The sequence below is a fragment of the Mugil cephalus genome, chromosome 2, assembly GCF_022458985.1.
Source record: "Mugil cephalus isolate CIBA_MC_2020 chromosome 2, CIBA_Mcephalus_1.1, whole genome shotgun sequence".
Classification (NCBI taxonomy): Eukaryota; Metazoa; Chordata; class Actinopteri; order Mugiliformes; family Mugilidae; genus Mugil; species Mugil cephalus.
Genome location: NC_061771.1, coordinates 22,297,582 through 22,317,283, shown reverse-complemented (window position 1 = coordinate 22,317,283; position 19,702 = coordinate 22,297,582). Strand labels below are relative to the sequence as shown.

The following is a 19,702-nucleotide window of genomic DNA, read 5'->3' as shown; positions in this document are numbered from 1 at the left end:
TCTTTTGGTGATCTACACACAAGTAAAATCACCCTGAAGATTTGTGACGTTTTGTGCTAAAACAGATCAGAGCCACAGGACATTGACTTCCCAGTATATTTTTATTATTGTTTCCTTCATGTATATGTAACTACCAGTTTAGTAAAACCTGCACAGATGGCATGTGTTTGTCCAATATCTGACACACATATTAGCATGCTAAGATGTTACATGAAAAACAGTCAACACTATACAGTTGACATCACCAGACAGATAGATTGCTGTTATCTAGAAAATAAAGACACTCTAACTCATTGCTTATTACAAAATATTCAGCATATGCACAAACATGAAAGCTACGTCCACAACAAGCTAATGCCATCTAGTGGATACAGTAAATATCGGTATTACAGAGGATTTACATTATTCATAACTTGAGGTTTCCAGGTGAGCTTAGGAGACTAATTAGATTGACATCATTGAGCTGAAGCAGAAAATGAACTGTGCAGTCATATTGTTAAACAAGAGCAGAGAACAGAAGCATAAAACACACTGTGGATCTGTAAAGTGATGTTAGGCTGTTGGTAGATGTCGTCATAGTCGTTGCTGCTGAGGTTGGCTCCGTATCTGTGAACACACAGACAGTTAAAGCTTGTTAATCAGCAGCTTTGGATGAGGCACAGGGCAGCGATTGATACAAATGATACTACACAAAGTTAATAATAATAACAACAACAATAACAATAATAATAATAATAATCTCAACGAAGGCGGTCTCATTTTCTCCTCCCTCTCCTCTCCCTTCCCTGCTTTGCTCCTCTCGTCTCGTGTGTCTCCTGTCCATACTTTTGAGAGACTCTCTCTGCACTGCTCTCCGAACTACAAAAAACATGGATTTGATCAACTGGCCTGTCAACGCTATTGACACAATTTTTTTGACGAGAAGCCTGGGTTCGGGGGAGCCGGACTGCGCTGCCAGAACATTCGCAGCTGGCTACACGATGGACGCGTGGGAGAGGTGGCGTGTCTTGTGTCTGGCAGCTCTTTCCGTGGAGGACATTGAAGACATCTATCTATTCGGAACCATGATCACAGGTTTCTTGCTGACTGGATTAGGCAATGCCCTGATGTATCGAGGAATTCAAAAAATGGTGACAGCTGTCCAAAGCCCCATAAAGCTGCCCAAAAAGCTTGGAGCGATGGGCAGAGCTGTTGGCGCTCAAACTTCAGAACTTGTTATTCAGAACTTGAACCGCAACATGGATAACATCTTGGAGAAGCTTTCGGCTTTGCAAAGGGAAATGGAACGATTCAGAGGCCATAGTGGACAAATAGTGTAGTCGTGAAAAACAATGCGTCTACTTGCACCAAGACCAAACAATCCCACTCTTATCTGGTTTGGCACCCTCACACAGCACTGGCCTTGTTCAAGGCCGCTGCTGGAACAACAACTCCCCTGAAGATCATTGCAGTGAGACGCTCTTGTATTCCTGCCCCACTCCCACAGACACTTGCTGGTAGTAGTGCTTGGGGCACGATCAAGGTCGTCTCTTGACTGAGGCACCAAGATTGTGATTCTAGGCGAAGCAGCTCTCCAGGGCTACACAGACACACACATATGGACAGATATGCAATCACACCCCCTACCCCCACATCCAACGCCTTTGTGCTTTTACCCCCTGGTGTGACAAGCGGGTCCAAGTACAGCGCCCGATGGGCTGCAGGAACGGACGGCTGCTAGGTTGCACTGGGTTTTACCTCTACCCCTATCCCGCTCCCTGTTGCAAGTCCTGAGTTTTTCATGTTGGTAAAATGTACTTATTATGTGCTTATGTGGCTGAGGTTTTTTTCATGTTCCCACACTGTACTCCTCACAGGAGCATAGTATGGGGGTTGTTGTTTTTTCTCCTCCCCTCTCCTCACGTGACTTTGTATTTCTATTTACCATCTCTGCCTTCCTGTTCTGTCTACCCCCATTTTGTCAAAGTGTATGTATGTTTTGTATATGTATGGACGGGTTGATGGCTAATTTCGCTGGTACTTGTACTAGTGACAATAAAAGGATCATATCATATCAATGATAATAATAATACAGTCGACCTGAGCGTTCAGCAGCCTGACAAAACACATCCTGTTAGACCAGGTGTGTCATTTTAGTTGGTCACATACAGCCCAGTTTGATCTGAAGTGGGCCGGGCCAGTAACATTATGGCATAGTAACCTATAAATAACCTGTTTTCATTTGTTTTAGAGTAAAAAAGAAAAAGTAAATTGGGAGAGTGTTTACATTTAATAAAATGTTTTAGTGTAGTTTGGGCCCGTTCCTGTCTGCTGTTTAGTCCTGGGTCTCAGTCTTGTGTTCTGTCCACTTCTCGGAATAAAACAATGGACAAATTAGGAACAGAAGTTTGGCCCGCAGGACGTGTGTTTATTTATCATTTTACTATAGTTTATTATTATGTTTATTTTAGCTTTGTGGAGGGAACTCGCAAAGTAAGAATTTCATTGCCCAGTTTAAGCTTCTTGAATCTTGAATACACAACCTGTTGGAAACTGTTATTATTTTAAATGTTGACACGTCGCCGTGGACATCTTGGTCACGTTCCAGCCTTTAACTTTTCTGTTCTTGCAGGATGACACTAGTCAAGCCCTGTGCTACTGTTTTCAGTCTATGCTAAGGTACGCTACAAAGTTCTAAGTACAGATATAAAAGTTCTATCATCATTATTAAGAAGTTTAAAGAGAGCGTAACGGCCGTGTGTCAAACGGATGGCTAAAGAAGACAGAAGCCTGACCACAGCGTCATCTTGGCCGTCTGATCCCATGTGCTGTGTTTGTTGAAAGGTGTTTCCATGCCACTGAGTGATTATTGAAATTTTAGTGTCATTTGTTTTTCTTGTCAGACTCACAGTTGACTGTAGCCGTGATGATTTCTGATGTTACCACTGGAGGGGGTTGTGGTCCTTCAGGTCCCAGTTCTAGTTTGGCTTCACACCAGAACTGAGCTCCATTATCTTCTTCACTAGCGTTGATGTTCAGAGTGAAGGTTTCAGTCACTGGTTTATAGGGTTCACTACTTTTATTCTGAAGTTGATCCAGGACTGTCTCTCCTCTGTAGAAGGTCACAACAAGGTGTTTAACAGGAGCTACGTTCTCCACGGTACACTGCAGCTGGTACTGATGACCCTCAACCATCGGCCCAGTGTGATGGACAAAGCTGATGGACACATGTTCTGGAGGCTCTGAGGAGACAAGGGTGGAGACAAAGATGTAGAGAGACACACAAAGCAAACTAGAGACTACAAATCCCTGCAACTACTGTTAATCTGAGCTAATAAAGAGAATAAATTCTGATTATAAATGATAAAACCATCAATGTTAAAAGTGTTTTGGTCAAGTTTACTTACGGTAGACAGTTACATTCAGGTCAGTACAACACTGTTTATCAGCAGTGTTGTAAAAACATGAGATGGTTGAGTCCCATTCAGTTATTCTGTCAACGGTCCACACCAACGTAGTTCCATTTTTTGTTTTCTTTCCCTGAGGATTTACCAAACCAGGGTGCTGGCAGGAGTTATTACAAGCAACACATGTAGCAGAGGTCGGGTCTCCATACTTCACTACCAGACTGGATGGAGTGAACACAGGTTTATCTGTACAGTTGTAATCTGTAAAATAAACAAATGTATTTATACGTCATATCTGACATGTTTTCTATTAGTTCCTTGGTAGTATAAGTACGACTAAATCCACAGACTGAAACATCTCCCCTGCTCTAATGTACAGTATGTATATCATAGTGTATGTAGTCTACATGTTGTACACAATAGCCAAACAAAACATACATGTACATGCTTAACACTGTATACTGTAGCACTCATCCATGCATCTCTATGTCAGTTAACAAAGATCTGATCTTCACTGATTTCACCAATTATTCTTTTTTTGAAATTTAGAACAGTCACCAGCTGCCAGTTACTAACAACTAACTTTGTCGAACACGCTGCAATAGACGATAAAAGTGACAGTGGTTTAATTTGTACTCACCACAGCTGGACACATGGTGGACATGCAGAACAGCCAAGAGAAAAACGCAGACAAACATCGTACTAAAGTAAGTTTCTGGGGATCATATGAAGCCGTTTGGAAAAAAGTGTCCCAACTTGAAATTTAAGAAAGTGAATGTTCTGTGACAGTTCCTCCTTTTCTGTTGTGTAAAACAATGTTGGCAAAGCACCATGTTTTTACACACCCATCCTCTGTTTTTTTTCCCAGCCATGTCATCGAAGCTGCCAACATGTGAAAGTGAAAGCTTGGCAGTGAATTGCCAGGCGACCAGAAGCAGGACAAGTCTGTCTCCTCTCCCACTGTAAACATGTGATAGACTTTGTGGTAGAACAGTTGCATTGGATTACGTTCAATCACACAGGTCACCGATCAGGCCTGACATTACAGACACTGACTGATGAGTTCTCCTCCAATGCAGGTGTGTGGTCATCTTAGTGTAATTAATTATAATTAACCCAAAAAAAAAAAAAATTAATAGAAACTCATAAAGGTTGATTTATTGCATATTGATTATTTGTGCACATCATTTATTGACAGCAGGGCTGGTGTTTCAGCTGACAGGAAATTAATGAATCAAATAATCACTGACTGGAGCTGCACTGATTGTTTGACTGTACGTATTCAGTGCACTTTTTTCATTGTAGCCTGCTGGGGTTAAGGTGAACACACTGGTTTGACACACACACATTCATCAGTCATTAGGATGTATGGATCCATAACATCAACAGGTCTTTTGGTGATTATACACACAAGTAAAAATCTCCCTGAAGATTTGTGACGTTTTGCGCTGAAACATATCGGAGCCACAGGACATTCCTTGACTTCCCACGTGATCTTTATCACCGGCTCCTGGAAGTCCTGATATGTTAAGTGTGGGTGGTCACACCCTCTAAATGTCTAAATGTCTAGCCTCAACACAATACCGACGTGAAGCTTTTTTACTCTCCAGTTACAGAATGATCATTTTATGTTATATACGTAATTAATGCATGAAGCTTGCTCAACATGCAGTGCATATGGTCACTTTATTAGTTTATACTGTTAACATGATTACAGCATTAACAATGTAAAATCTTAATACACGGGTGTAGTAGTCTATGTGAAGTCTCTTCATAGCATAGCATAACATGATGTTCTGATTCTATTCTTCACTGATATGGTGAATGTTTAAGAATGAAATATAGCGTGATCTTTAAAAAATGGAGTGAAAAATATCCACGAGGCATTATTTTTAAACGGAGGCTCCTGTTATTTATTGTAGATTCCCAGTTGAATTTGTTCGACCCCCTCGAGGGGGGGCACGGGGGACATGTCCCCTGCACTTTTTCAAAAGGCCGTTTTGGTCCCCTGCAGTTTTTACCGTCCAAAAACAATGTTATGCTATGGGTCAACCCCACGTCCTTTCCCTCCAGAGCTGGCTTGTTTTGTTCTTTATATTTATGTACTAAGGGTTTGGACAGCATCCAGTATTTGTACTTGTTGAGAGGAAAGCTGGCTCTTGAAACATGGAACGCCACGTCTCTGGTGGGGAAGGAACCAAAGCTTGGGGAAGAGGTGGAGGGCTTTCATCTAGATACAGACGGCCTCACCTCAAGACCCACCCTTGTTGGCAGCCCTAGGAGGAACACTGGGGACTCCATTGTCCTGACGTGGGTAACGACAGCGTGACCTGGTGGGACATGATTGGGAGGAACAGCCTGCCTGATCTGAACCTGAGCAGTGTTCAGATAATGGACTTCTGTATGAGTCGCAGTCTGTCCATAACTAACACCATGTTCGAACATAAGGTTGTTAATCGTTGCATTATCCATACTTGCTCATATGGATCATTGTCGAGTCCAATTAATTTGATCTGATAATCCACATTTTTCCTGGTCTCGCTGTATTTACGCCCATGTTCCACCATGTTTTTGTCACTCAGGGGGGCGTGGCCCCGGGCAGCAGTGACGTCAATGCATGGCAGAGTTCGTCAATGGTAAGGCCACCCCCCCTATGGATTAACACAAAGGAGATGTGGGGAGTTCTGCATTGTTCTTGGAACAACTTAAAAGGTACAACTGAGATTTTCTCTGCTCCCCTCAAGAGGGGAGCCACCCATAAAACGGGTGGAGAAAGATAGAAAGCCATAGGACCCTGATAGCTGATGTGTATGCTGCAGTGTTGGGCAAGTAACTTCCAAAATGTAATATATTTCATATTACAAGTTACTTGCATTTGAAAGTAATAAGTTTCTTTACAATATTAACTTCTGTGTAGAGTAATAAGTTACTTATTACTTTTTAGTTACCGTATTTTCCGCACTATAAGGCGCACCTAAAAACCTCCAATTTTCTCAAAAGCTGACAGTGCCCCTTATAATCCGGTGCGCCTTATATATGGCCCAATATTGAGCCACAACAGGTCTCGGTACTACGGTAAGCAGCCGCCGACTTCATTTTCCCCCGTAGAAGAAGAAGCGCGCGGTGCATGCTGGGATATATGACTGCGCGAGGCGTGCCGTTTCATTTCCATTTGTGTGTTTATGTAAAGACCCCAAAGTGGCTCCTATTAAGAGACACGCTTACGACGCAGGGTTTAAACTCAAGGCGATCAGTCACGCAGTAAAACACGGGAATAGAGCAGCAGCGAGAGAATTTAACATTAACGAATCAATGGTGTTGAAGTGGAGGAAGCAACAAGATGACCTGCGCCAAGTAAAGAAGACTAAACAGTTTCCGAGGGAACAAAGCGAGATGAATGAACGGAGTTGTCAGAACGCTGGTTTGTAATCTATTAATAAAGTTTGACTGGCCTATCTGACTGTTTTGTTGACATTCCCTTTAGCGCAGCTCCATCTAATGGATGCATAACGTAACCCCAGCCTCTACTGTAGCGTCTATTCTATGCGCCTTATATATGAACAAAGTTTTAAAATAGGCCATTCATTGAAGGTGCGCATTATAATCCGGTCCGCCTTATAGTGCGGAAAATACGGTACTTTCACCAAAATAAATATTTACGGCATGGCATTACAAAATGAAGGTGCGCAACATTTTGTCATGGCAAATAGTGCTTTAATATTTTCACCTTATTCTTTTAATCTACTACAAGTATTTTTCCTCAGACACTGAGACACAAATCTCTAGTGACTCATAACTTTATGTATTTCTATCCATATGTTTTCTTAGTTAGAGCTTTGTTCATTATCACCCACAGTCTCATTTATGAGTACTGTAAAACATGGAGATGTATTATTGTTACTGTTAAAGTATTCTGACATGATGTGACAATAACAACCATGAAAATCCCTTCGCAAACACAACTGACTTAAGAAATTAAAACGATTTTTAATCATTGAATCACCTCTAACACGACCTGTAGTGTCTCATCTTAAATGAACTATCTTTCTAAATGTGTTTATACCTTAACAACAGGACTATATCATTGGAGATTTGTTTTTACCTTGTCACTTGATCGAACAGGGATTTTGCCGACAAGCTTTTGAAACGCCGGCGACTCAACTGTAGAAAGATGCAGCTCATCCTCCAGGACACACTCAGCCACCAGCCTCCTCACTTCTCCTGGGTCAAACATCTTCATCTCTGGTCTGAGGAAAAACAACTTTCACCGTTTAGATTTGCTCGCGTCGTCATCTTCCGTCTGTTTGCTAGCAAGAGGTCGATTAGCCTTTAACTCCAGGTGTTTCTTCAGGTTACTTGTACTATTTTTAGCCGCAGATAGTTCCCTCGGCCTCTAACCAGCAAATAAAGTGCACTTTGCTGTGAGGTTCTTATCCGTTTCTGTGGCAAATTCAACATAGACTAGTGCGAGTGTAACCACTTAGAAAACGTCGACCAAGCTGTTGCTATCTTGCCGTCTTCTTCTTCTTCTTCTGTTGATTAAAAACAGTCTTCTTCTTCTTCTGTTGATTTAAAACCGTCTTCTTCTTCTCCTCTTTAAAAACGGCTGTCGCGCCTGTGTTGTTTTTTTTTTTCGAAATCTCCGCCTGAGCGACAGCTCGGATTGTAAAGCGTTACCGGACTCAGTAACTGTAATAATATTACTAAAATATAGCTAGTAACGCGTTATATTACTCCGTTACTACCTAAACGCGTTACCCCCAACACTGGTGCACTGTGTGTCCGTGTGCGGCAAACACTAAATCATGATGACGCTAACGTTAGCTAATGTCAGTCGTCCGAGTTTTTTAGTTATAATATTAAAAATTCAAAATTCATGTTAGGAAGTCAAAGTAGTGAATGCAGTAAATGTTGATGCATTTCTCGGTAGGTAAGTAGGTAGGTTATATGGACATACGACCCCTATTTTTAACGTCGCCTTTCATCGCTAGGCAACGACAATATTATAAGCCTGGCTAACATTAGACATTTCACTTGTTTTCCGGTCAACAAATGCCAGCAACACAAATAAACACTGACTATGGGGGTATTTGTATTTACCGCCAGTGGTTTGTTTTGGCCTAATTTGCCACGCTCTTCTATACACTCTGTATGTAGCTACTATGACAGGGGATAATGTTACAGGAATACAAGGTATACAAGGCAAACGTACCCAGAGAGTGTGGAGTATGGATCTGTAAGCTGATGTTAGGCTGCTGTTGCTGTTGGTAGGTCCAGTGGTTGTCTTTGCGGTTGTTGTAGTTGTTCTGGTTGTTGTCGTAGCTGCCTTCGTAGCCGTTGCTGTAGTTGCTGCGGTTGTTGTCGCAGATGTCATCGGAGTCGTTGTCATTGTCATCGTCGTTGGTTCTGAAGTTGCTGTGGTCGTGGCCGTGGTTGTGGTTGGCTCCGTATCTGTGAACACACAGACATTAAAGCTTGTTAGTCAGCATCTTTGGATGAGGCACTGAGTGGCCGTTGATACTAATGATACTAAATAACAACAATAATAATAAACCCACCCATAATGTAATTTTAGTTGGTCACATACAGCCAAGTTTGATCTGAAGTGGGCCAGACCAGTAACATTATGGCATAGTAATCTGTAAATAACTTCTCTTTTTTTCCATTTGTTTTAGTGCATAGAAGAACAAGTAAATTAAGAGATTGTTTATATTTGATAAAATGTCCTTTAAAAAATAAACTTTCTTAGTGCAGTTTGGGAATGTTGCTGTCTAGTCCTGGATCTCCTTTTGTCATTTGTTAAAGTACAGACACAAGAGTTTTATCATCATCGAGCAGTGAGTTAGTTAGAAGACTGTTTGTTGAAAGATGTTTCCATGCCACTGAGCTACTACTTAAATTTGAGTGTTTTTCTTATCAGACTCACAGTTGACTGTAGCAGTGATGTTTTCTGATTTCACCACTGGAGGGGGTTGTGGTCCTTCAGGTCCCAGTTCTAGTTTGGCTTCACACCAGAACTGAGCTCCATTATCTTCTTTACTAACGTTGATGTTCAGAGTGAAGGTTTCAGTCACTGGTTTATAGGGTTCACTACTTTTAGACTGAGGTTGATCCAGGACTGTCTCTCCTCTGTAGAAAGTCACAACAAGGTGTTTAGCAGGAGCTACGTTCTCCACGGTACACTGCAGCTGGTACTGATGACCCTCAACCATCGGCCCAGTGTGATGGACAAAGCTGATGGACACATGTTCTGGAGTCTCTGAGGAGACAAAGATGTAGAGAGACACACAAAGCAAACTAGAGACTAGCACTCATCCATGCATCTCTATGTCAGTTAACAAAGATCTGATCTTCACTGATTTCACCAATTATTCTTTTTCGAGATGTAGAACAGTCACCAGCTGCCAGTTACTAACAACTAACTTTGTCGAACACGCTGCAATAACAGCAGCGATGTTTTTAAAAGTTTTTAAAGTGTCTTTATTTTCTACATAACAGCAATCTATCTGTCTGGTGATGTGAGCTGTATAGTGTTGACTGTTTTTTCATGTAACATCTTAGCATGCTAATATGTGTGTCAGATATTGGACAAACACATGCCATCTGTGCAGGTTTTACTAAACTGGAAGTTACATTTACATGATAAAAACAACTTTTAAAAAGAATATCCAAAGGAAACACAGAAAAAAATAAACATACATGAGCTCTAAAATGATGGTCTTCGAGGCAAACACTACAAAGTAAATCGCTGAGTACGTTGTACACAGAATAGACTCAAGACAATAAAGGTGACAACTTTGTACTCACCACAGCTGGACACATGGTGGACATGCAGAACAGCCAAGAGAAAAACGCAGACAAACATTGTACTAAAGTAAGTTTCTGGGGATCAAATGAAGCCGTTTGGTAGAAAAAAGTGTCCCAACTTGAAATTTAAGAAAATGAATGCTCTGTGCCAGCTCCTCCTTTTATGTAGTGTAGAACAATGTTGGCAAAGCACCATGTTTTCACACACCCATCCTCTGTTTTTTTCCCAGTCATGTCATCAAAGCTGCTAACACGTGAAAGTGTGGCAGTGAATTGTCAGGCGACCAGAAGCAGGACAAGTCACAAGGAGTGAAAAATATCCACGGGGCATTATTTTTAAACAGAGGCTCCTGTTATTTTATTGTAGATTCCCAGTTGAATTTGTTGGACCCCCTCAAAAACAAGATGGTTCATCTCAAGGGGCTAACCATGAATACATTTGTTACGTATTTATGTCTATTGCACAGAGCAACCTTTCCAGAAACAAGCTGAATGCCTCCAGATGTTTGACCCAAACTGTGGTGAGGATCTGAACACATTTCCTCATCTCCATGTCCACACCCTCCAGCCCAGACGTAATTTGGGGGGGTGGGAGCACAGGGGACATGTCCCCTGCACTTTTTCAAAAGGCCGTTTTGGTCACCTGCAGTTTTTACCGTCCAAAAACAATGTTATGCTATGGGTCAACCCCACTTCTGAAATCAAAATTTCGTCCTTTCCCTCCAGAGCTGGTTGGTTTTGTTCTTCTTATTTATGCACTAAGGGTGTGGACAGCATCCAGTATTTGTACTTGTTGAGGGGAAAGCTGGCTCTTGGAACATGGAACGCCATTACTTATTACTTTTTAGTTACTTTCACCAAAATAAATATTTACGGCATGGCATTACAAAATGAAGGTGCGCAACATTTTGTCATGGCAAATAGTCCTTTAATATTTTCACCTTATTCTTTTAATCTACTACAAGTATTTTTCCTCAGACACTGAGACACAAATCTCTAGTGACTCATAACTTTATGTATTTCTATCCATATGTTTTCTTAGTTAGATTTTTGTTCATTCTCACCCACAGTCTCATTTATGAGTACTGTAAAACATGGAGATGTATTATTGTTACTGTTAAAGTATTCTGACATGATGTGACAATAACAACCATGAAAATCCCTCTGCAAACACAACTGACTTAAAAAATTAAAACGATTTTTAATCATTGAATCACCTCTAACACGACCTGTAGTGTCTCATCTTAAATGAACTATCGGTCTAAATGTGTTTATACCTTAATAACAGGACTATATCATTAGAGATTTGTTTTTACCTTGTCACTTGATCGAACAGGGATTTTGCCGACAAGCTTTTGAAACGCCGGCGACTCAACTGTAGAAAGATGCAGCTCATCCTCCAGGACACACTCAGCCACCAGCCTCCTCACTTCTCCTGGGTCAAACATCTTCATCTCTGGTCTGGAGAAATACAACTTTCACCGTTTAGATTTGCTCGCGCCGTCATCTTCCGTCTGTTTGCTAGCAAGAGGTCGTTTAGCCTTTAACTCCAGGTGTTTCTTCAGGTTACTTGTACTATTTTTAGCCGCAGATAGTTCCCTCGGCCTCTAACCAGCAAATAAAGTGCACTTTGCTGTGAGGTTCTTATCCGTTTCTGTGGCAAATTCAACATAGACTAGTGCGAGTGTAACCACTTAGAAAACGTCGACTCAGCTGTTGCTATCTTGCCGTCGTCTTCTTCTTCTGTTGATTTAAAACCGTCTTCTTCTTCGTCTTCTTCTTCTTCTGTTGATTTAAAAACCGTCTTCTTCTTCTCCTCTTTATTTACGGCTGTTGCGCCTGTGTTGTTGTTTTTTCGAAATCTCCGCCTGTGCGACAGCTCGGATTGTAAAGCGTTACCGGACTCAGTAACTGTAATAATATTACTAAAACATAGCTAGTAACGCGTTATATTACTCCGTTACTACCTAAACGCGTTACCCCCAACACTGGTGCACTGTGTGTCCGTGTGCGGCAAACACTAAATCATGATGACGCTAACGTTAGCTAATGTCAGTCGTCCGAGTATTTTAGTTATAATGTTAAAAATTCAAAACTCATGTTAGGAAGTCAAAGTAGTGAATGCAGTAAATGTTGATGCAGTTCTCGGTAGGTAGGTAGGTAGGTTATATGGACATACGACCCCTATTTTTTCAAGTTTTCTATGTAACGCCGCACGGCAACGACAATATTATAAGCCTGGCTAACATTAGACATTTCACTTGTTTTCCGGTCAACAAATGCCAGCAACACAAATAAACACTGATTATGGGGGTATTTGTATTTACCGCCAGTGGTTTGTTTTGGCCTGATTTGCCAGCTCTTCTATACACTCCCTGTTGAAGACGTATGAATTTAAGTGATTTACCGTTTAATGACTTCTGACTTTAGTCACAACGTGTCTGTTAACTTAGATGAACTTAAAACGATCCCGAAGATTCACGTGTCCTCAGTAGAGCAGAACAACACTGACCTGACACCATAGTTGTAGTTCTGTCTGAATGAGTGATGACAGCTTCTGATATCAACTAGTGGGCGAAATCTAACCTAATGTTCTGGCGAGTGAGTGGGGATTCTCACTTTCTGTAAAGGTCCTAACACATGTACACACACACAAAGATAGACAACAGAAATACCTCTTCTTTTACTAACTGTTTCAAAGTTGTGTTTATCATGTAAATGGATTTACCAGTTTAGTAAAACCTGCACAGATGGCATGTGTTTGTCCAATATCTGACACACATATTAGCATGTTAAGATGTTACATTAAAATAGTCCAGGCTCTACACAGCAGGCTATACAGTTCACATCACTAGACAGATAGACTGTTGTTATCTAGAAAATAAAAGCACTCTTACTCATCGGTTATTACAAAATATTCTGCATATACACAAACATAGAAACCAAGCTACATAAAAGCTAATGTCGTCCAGTACATATAGTAAATCTGTATTACAGAAAGTTTGTGTTATACACAACTTAAGGTCTCCAGGTGAGTTTAGGAAACTAATTGGAGTGACATCATTGAGCTGAAGTGAAAAAGGATGAAAATAAAAATAAACTGTGCAGTTATGTTCTTAAACAAGAGCAGAGAACAGAAGCATAAAACACACTATGGATCTGTAAGCTGATGTTAGGCTGCTGTTGCTGTTGGTAGGTCCAGTGGTTGTCTTTGCGGTTGTTGTAGTTGTTCTGGTTGTTGTCGTAGCTGCCTTCGTAGCCGTTGCTGTAGTTGCTGCTGTTGTTGTCGCAGATGTCATCGGAGTCGTTGTCATTGTCATTGTCGTTGGTTCTGAAGTTGCTGTGGTCGTGGCCATGGTTGTGGTTGGCTCCGTATCTTTGAACACACAGACGTTAAAGCTTGTTAGTCAGCATCTTTGGATGAGGCACTGAGTGGCCATTGATACTAGTGATACTAAATAACAACAATAATAATAAACCCACCCATAATTACCCATAAGTACACAAATCACACCCACACCAAACTAACAGAGGTAAATGGCAGAAATGCCGAATGTGGAGGAAAAGCTGTGAGCCGTCACATGTTGGACCGGGTCGACCCGGGTTTTTTCTCTCTGATGCTGATTTATCTGCCTGTTACATTCTGACTAGAGGCCTGACAGACTGTATCACTGTAGAAGCTTAAGCTCAAAAACAAGTTTTGATCTTCTCCCATAAAGACCGATCTCTGAAGGCCAGAGATTGTTGTTACTTTTTTTTTTTCAATCAAACAAATCAAATGTGTTGTTACACTATCGTTAATGGAAGCGCATAGGTGAACGGCGACTGTGTCTATATCCAGCTTGTATAATGATCTCCCACACTTTAACGATCATGACAGCGCAGAGGGTTTGACAGGTCCATTCTTCAGGTCATATGAATGTATGTTTAAGGTATAAACACATTTAGAAAGATAGTTCATTTAAGATGAGACACTACAGGTCGTGTTAGAGGTGATTCAATGATTAAAAATCGTTTTAATTTCTTAAGTCAGTTGTGTTTGCAGAGGGATTTTCATGGTTGTTACAGTCACATCATGTCAGAATACTTTAACAGTAACAATAATACATCTCCATGTTTTACAGTACTCATAAATGAGACTGTGGGTGAGAATGAACAAAGCTCTAACTAAGAAAACATATGGATAGAAATACATAAAGTTATGAGTCACTAGAGATTTGTGTCTCAGTGTCTGAGGAAAAATACTTGTAGTAGATTAAAAGAATAAGGTGAAAATATTAAAGTACTATTTGCCATGACAAAATGTTGCGCACCTTCATTTTGTAATGCCATGCCGTAAATATTTATTTTGGTGAAAGTAACTAAAAAGTAATAAGTAATGGCGTTCCATGTTCCAAGAGCCAGCTTTCCCCTCAACAAGTACAAATACTGGATGCTGTCCACACCCTTAGTGCATAAATAAGAAGAACAAAACCAACCAGCTCTGGAGGGAAAGGACGAAATTTTGATTTCAGAAGTGGGGTTGACCCATAGCATAACATTGTTTTTGGACGGTAAAAACTGCAGGGGACCAAACGGCCTTTTGGGTCAAACATCTGGAGGCATTCAGCTTGTTTCTGGAAAGGTTGCTCTGTGCAATAGACATAAATACGTAACAAATTTATTCATGGTTAGCCCCTTGAGATGAACCATCTTGTTTTTGAGGGGTCCAACAAATTCAACTGGGAATCTACAATAAATAACAGGAGCCTCCGTTTAAAAATAATGCCCCGTGGCTATTTTTCACTCCATTTTTCAAAGATCACGCTATATTTCATTCTTAAACATTCACCATATCAGTGAAGAATAGAATCAGAACATCATGTTATGCTATGCTATGAAGAGACTTCACATAAACTACTACACCCGTGTATTGAGATTTTACATTGTTAATGCTGTAATCATGTTAACAGTATAAACTAATAAAGTGACCATATCCATGTTGAGCAAGCTTCATGCATTAATTGCGTATCTCACATAAAATGATCATTCTGTAACTGGAGAGTAAAAAAAGCTTCACGTCGGTATTGTGATGAGTCTGGACATTTAGAGGGTGTGACCATCCACATTTAACATATCAGGACTTCCAGGAAACACTTTCAAGTTGGGACACTTTTTTCTACCAAACGGCTTCATTTGATCCCCAGAAACTTACTTTAGTACGATGTTTGTTGTGAATAAAGTCTTTATAAAGTCTAAAAAGTCTAAATTAAGGCTTTAACTGGAGAGTAAAAAAACTGAATGTTGGTATTGTGTTGAGACTCACAGAGAATAAATAAGAGACATTTAGAGGGCGTGACTGCTCACATTGGCCATAAGAAGACTTCTAGGAAATGATAATAAAAATACACTGGGAAGTCAATGTCCTGTGGCTCTGATCTGTTTCAGCACAAAACGTCACAAATCTTCAGGGTGATTTTACTTGTGTGTATAATCACCTAAAGACCTGTTGATGTTATGGATCCATACATCCTAATGACTGATGAATGTATTTTTAAGGTATGTATGTATGTTGCAGATAACAAACGTTATACGCGATGACGTATGAGGGAGGAAAAAACAGACATGCAGCTCTCACAGGTGGAGGTCCGACCCGGGACTTGTACCGATGTGAAAGCCTTATATATCTACCAGTTGGGGTCTGAGGGGCAATAAATATTAAAAGTTCTGTGTAAGTACGTGTCTATGCAATTCTACACACTGTTTATCAGCAGTGTTGTAATAACACATCAGAGTTGAGTCCCATTCAGTTATTCTGTCAACGGTCCACACCAACGTAGTTCCATTTACTGTTTTCTTTCCCTGAGATTTTTCCAAACCAGGGTCCTGGCAGGAATTATTACAAGCAACACATGTAGCAGAGGTCGGGTCTCCATACTTCACTACCAGACTGGATGGAGTGAACACAGGTTTATCTGTACAGTTGTAATCTGTAATATAAACAAATGTATTTATACCTCATATCTGACATGTTTTCTATTAGTTCCTTGGTAGTATAAGTACGACTAAATCCACAGACTGAAACATCTCCCCTGCTCTAATGTACAGTATGTATATCATAGTGTATGTAGTCTACATGTTGTACACAATAGCCAAACAAAACATACACGTACATGCTTAACACTGTATACTGTAGCACTCATCCATGCATCTCTATGTCAGTTAACAAAGATCTGATCTTCACTGATTTCACCAATTATTCTTTTTCAAGATGTAGAACAGTCACCAGCTGCCAGTTACTAACAACTAACTTTGTCGAACACGCTGCAATAACACAATCACAGGAGAAATAATATCCAAAGACAATGCAGAAAAAAAATAAACGTAGATGAACTGCAGGACAATAGTCTTTCAGGCAAACACTACAAAGGAAATCTCTGAGTACTTTGTACACAGAATAGACTCAAGACAATAAAGGTGACAACTCTGTACTCACCAAAGCTGGACACATGGTGGACATGCAGAACAGCCAAGAGAAAAACGCAGACAAACATCGTACTGAAGCAAGTTTCTGGGGATCAAATGAAGCCGTTCGGTAGAAAAAAGTGTCCCAACTTGAAATTTAAGAAAGTGAATGTTCTGTGACAGTTCCTCCTTTCCTGTTGTGAAGAGCAATGCACCATGTTTTTACACACACCCATCCTCTGTTTTTTTTTGCAGCCATGTCATCAAAGTTGCCAACACGTGAAAGTGAAAGTGAAAGTGTGGCAGTGAACTGTCAGGCGACCAGAAGCAGGACAAGTCTGTCTCCTCTCCCACTTGGATTACGTTCAATCACACAGGTCACCGATCAGGCCTGACATTACAGCCACTGACAGGTGAAAGGAAATGAATGAATCAAATAATCACTGACTGGAGCTACACTGATTGTTTGACTGTACGTATTCAGTGCACTTTTTTCATTGTAGCCTGCTGGGGTTAAAGTGAACACACTGGTTTGACACACACACATTCATCAGTCATTAGGATGTATGGATCCATAACATCAACAGGTCTTTTGGTGATTATACACACAAGTAAGATCCCCCTGAAGATTTGTGACGTTTTGTGCTGAAACAGATCAGAGCCACAGGACATTGACCTCCCAGTATATTTTTATTATCATTTCCTAGAAGTCTTGATATGGCCAATGTGAGCAGTCACGCCCTCTAAATGTCTCTTATTTATTCTCTGTGAGTCTCAACACAATACCAACATTCAGTTTTTTTTACTCTCCAGTTAAAGCCTTAATTTAGACTTTTTAGACTTTATAAAGACTTTATTCACAACAAACATCGTACTAAAGTAAGTTTCTGGGGATCAAATGAAGCCGTTTGGTAGAAAAAAGTGTCCCAACTTGAAACTGTTTCCTGGAAGTCCTGATATGTTAAATGTGGGTGGTCACACCCTCTAAATGTCTAGACTCATCACAATACCGACGTGAAGCTTTTTTTACTCTCCAGTTACAGAATGATCATTTTATGTGAGATACGCAATTAATGCATGAAGCTTGCTCAACATGGATATGGTCACTTTATTAGTTTATACTGTTAACATGATTACAGCATTAACAATGTAAAATCTCAATACACGGGTGTAGTAGTTTATGTGAAGTCTCTTCATAGCTCTTCATAGCATAGGATTCCCGGTTGAATTTGTTGGACCCCTCAAAAACAAGATGGTTCATCTCAAGGGGCTAACCATGAATAAATTTGTTACGTATTTATGTCTATTGCACAGAGCAACTTTTCCAGAAACAAGCTGAATGCCTCCAGATGTTTGACCCAAACTGTGGTGAGGATCTGAACACATTTCCTCATCTCCATGTCCACACCCTCCAGCCCAGACGTAATTTGGGGGGGTGGGAGCACAGGGGACATGTCCCCTGCACTTTTTCAAAAGGCCGTTTTGGTCACCTGCAGTTTTTACCGTCCAAAAACAATGTTATGCTATGGGTCAACCCCACTTCTGAAATCAAAATTTTGTCCTTTCCCTCCAGAGCTGGTTGGTTTTGTTCTTCATATTTATGCACTAAGGGTGTGGACAGCATCCAGTATTTGTACTTGTTGAGGGGAAAGCTGGCTCTTGGAACATGGAACGCCATTACTTATTACTTTTTAGTTACTTTCACCAAAATAAATATTTACGGCATGGCATTACAAAATAAAGGTGCGCAACATTTTGTCATGGCAAATAGTACTTTAATATTTTCACCTTATTCTTTTAATCTACTACAAGTATTTTTCCTCAGACACTGAGACACAAATCTCTAGTGACTCATAACTTTATGTATTTCTATCCATATTTCTTCTTAGTTAGAGCTTTGTTCATTATCACCCACAGTCTCATTTATGAGTACTGTAAAACATGGAGATGTATTATTGTTACTGTTAAAGTATTCTGACATGATGTGACAATAACAACCATGAAAATCCCTCTGCAAACACAACTGACTTAAGAAATTAAAACGATTTTTAATCATTGAATCACCTCTAACACGACCTGTAGTGTCTGGTCTTAAATGAACTATCTTTCTAAATGTGTTTTTACCTTAACAACAGGACTATATCATTAGAGATTTGTTTTTACCTTGTCACTTGATCGAACAGGGATTTTGCCGACAAGCTTTTGAAACGCCGGCGACTCAACTGTAGAAAGATGCAGCTCATCCTCCAGGACACACTCAGCCACCAGCCTCCTCACTTCTCCTGGGTCAAACATCTTCATCTCTGGTCTGGAGAAATACAACTTTCGCCCTTTAGATTTGCTCGCGCCGTCATCTTCCGTCTGTTTGCTAGCAAGAGGTCGATTAGCCTTTAACTCCAGGTGTTTCTTCAGGTTACTTGTACTATTTTTAGCCGCAGATAGTTCCCTCGGCCTCTAACCAGCAAATGAAGTGCACCTTGCTGTGAGGTTCTTATCCGTTTCTGTGGCAAATTCAACATAGACTAGTGCGAGTGTAACCACTTAGAAAACGTCGACTCAGCTGTTGCTATCTTGCCGTCTTCTTCTTCTTCTGTTGATTTAAAACCGTCTTCTTCTTCTGTTGATTTAAACCCGTCTTCTTCTTCTCCTCTTTATTTACGGCTGTTGTGCCTGTGTTGTTTTTTTTTTCGAAATCTCCGCCTGTGCGACAGCTCGGATTGTAAAGCGACTCAGTAACTGTAATAATATTACTAAAATATAGCTAGTAACGCGTTATATTACTCCGTTACTGCCTAAACGCGTTACCTCCAACACTGGTGCACTGTGTGTCCGTGTGCGGCAAACACTAAATCATGATGATGCTAACGTTAGCTAATGTCAGTTGTCGGATTTTTTTAGTTATGTTAAAAATTCAAAATTCATGTTAGGAAGTCAAAGTAGTGAATGCAGTAAATGTTGATGCATTTCTCGGTAGGTAGGTTATATGGACATACGACCCCTATTTTTTCAAGTTTTCTATGTAACGTCGCACGGCAACGACAATATTATAAGCCTGGCTAACATTA

The 19,702-nt window shown here is 40.5% G+C and overlaps 2 protein-coding genes across 2 annotated transcripts; both read right to left on the bottom strand.

Annotated features, from left to right (window-relative positions):
* Window positions 1-82: 82 nt before the first annotated feature.
* LOC125003453 (vascular cell adhesion protein 1-like) lies at window positions 83-10,306 on the bottom strand. Its single transcript, XM_047577409.1, has 7 exons — window positions 10,194-10,306; window positions 9,313-9,645; window positions 8,599-8,837; window positions 5,649-5,691; window positions 3,387-3,647; window positions 2,889-3,221; window positions 83-606 (listed from the first exon to the last, which is right to left on the bottom strand). Exons 1-7 carry the CDS (start codon window positions 10,249-10,251, stop codon window positions 497-499), a joined length of 1,377 nt encoding a protein of 458 aa, XP_047433365.1. The 5' UTR covers window positions 10,252-10,306; the 3' UTR covers window positions 83-496.
* Window positions 10,307-12,884: 2,578 nt separating this feature from the next.
* On the bottom strand, window positions 12,885-19,186 carry LOC125004641 (nuclear transcription factor Y subunit alpha-like). Its single transcript, XM_047579419.1, has 2 exons — window positions 18,801-19,186; window positions 12,885-13,569 (listed from the first exon to the last, which is right to left on the bottom strand). Exons 1-2 carry the CDS (start codon window positions 18,878-18,880, stop codon window positions 13,302-13,304), a joined length of 348 nt encoding a protein of 115 aa, XP_047435375.1. The 5' UTR covers window positions 18,881-19,186; the 3' UTR covers window positions 12,885-13,301.
* Between the last annotated feature and the right edge of the window lie 516 nt (window positions 19,187-19,702).

What these genes read in the sequence shown, in the direction of transcription:
- LOC125003453 (XM_047577409.1), bottom strand. Translation starts at nt 10,251, where the DNA reads ATGTTTGTCTGCGTTTTTCTCTTGGCTGTTCTGCATGTCCACCATGTG. An exon ending in CCACCATGTGTCCAGCTGTG is followed by an intron (nt 9,646 to 10,193) that starts GTGAGTACAAAG and finishes TTGTCTCCTCAG; the next exon opens with AGACTCCAGAACATGTGTCC. An exon ending in TCCTAGGGCTGCCAACAAGG is followed by an intron (nt 3,648 to 5,648) that starts GTGGGTCTTGAG and finishes TTTATTTTACAG; the next exon opens with ATTACAACTGTACAGATAAA.
- LOC125004641 (XM_047579419.1), bottom strand. Translation starts at nt 18,880, where the DNA reads ATGAGCTGCATCTTTCTACAGTTGAGTCGCCGGCGTTTCAAAAGCTTG. An exon ending in CTGTTCGATCAAGTGACAAG is followed by an intron (nt 13,570 to 18,800) that starts GTAAAAACAAAT and finishes GTGTGTTCAAAG; the next exon opens with ATACGGAGCCAACCACAACC.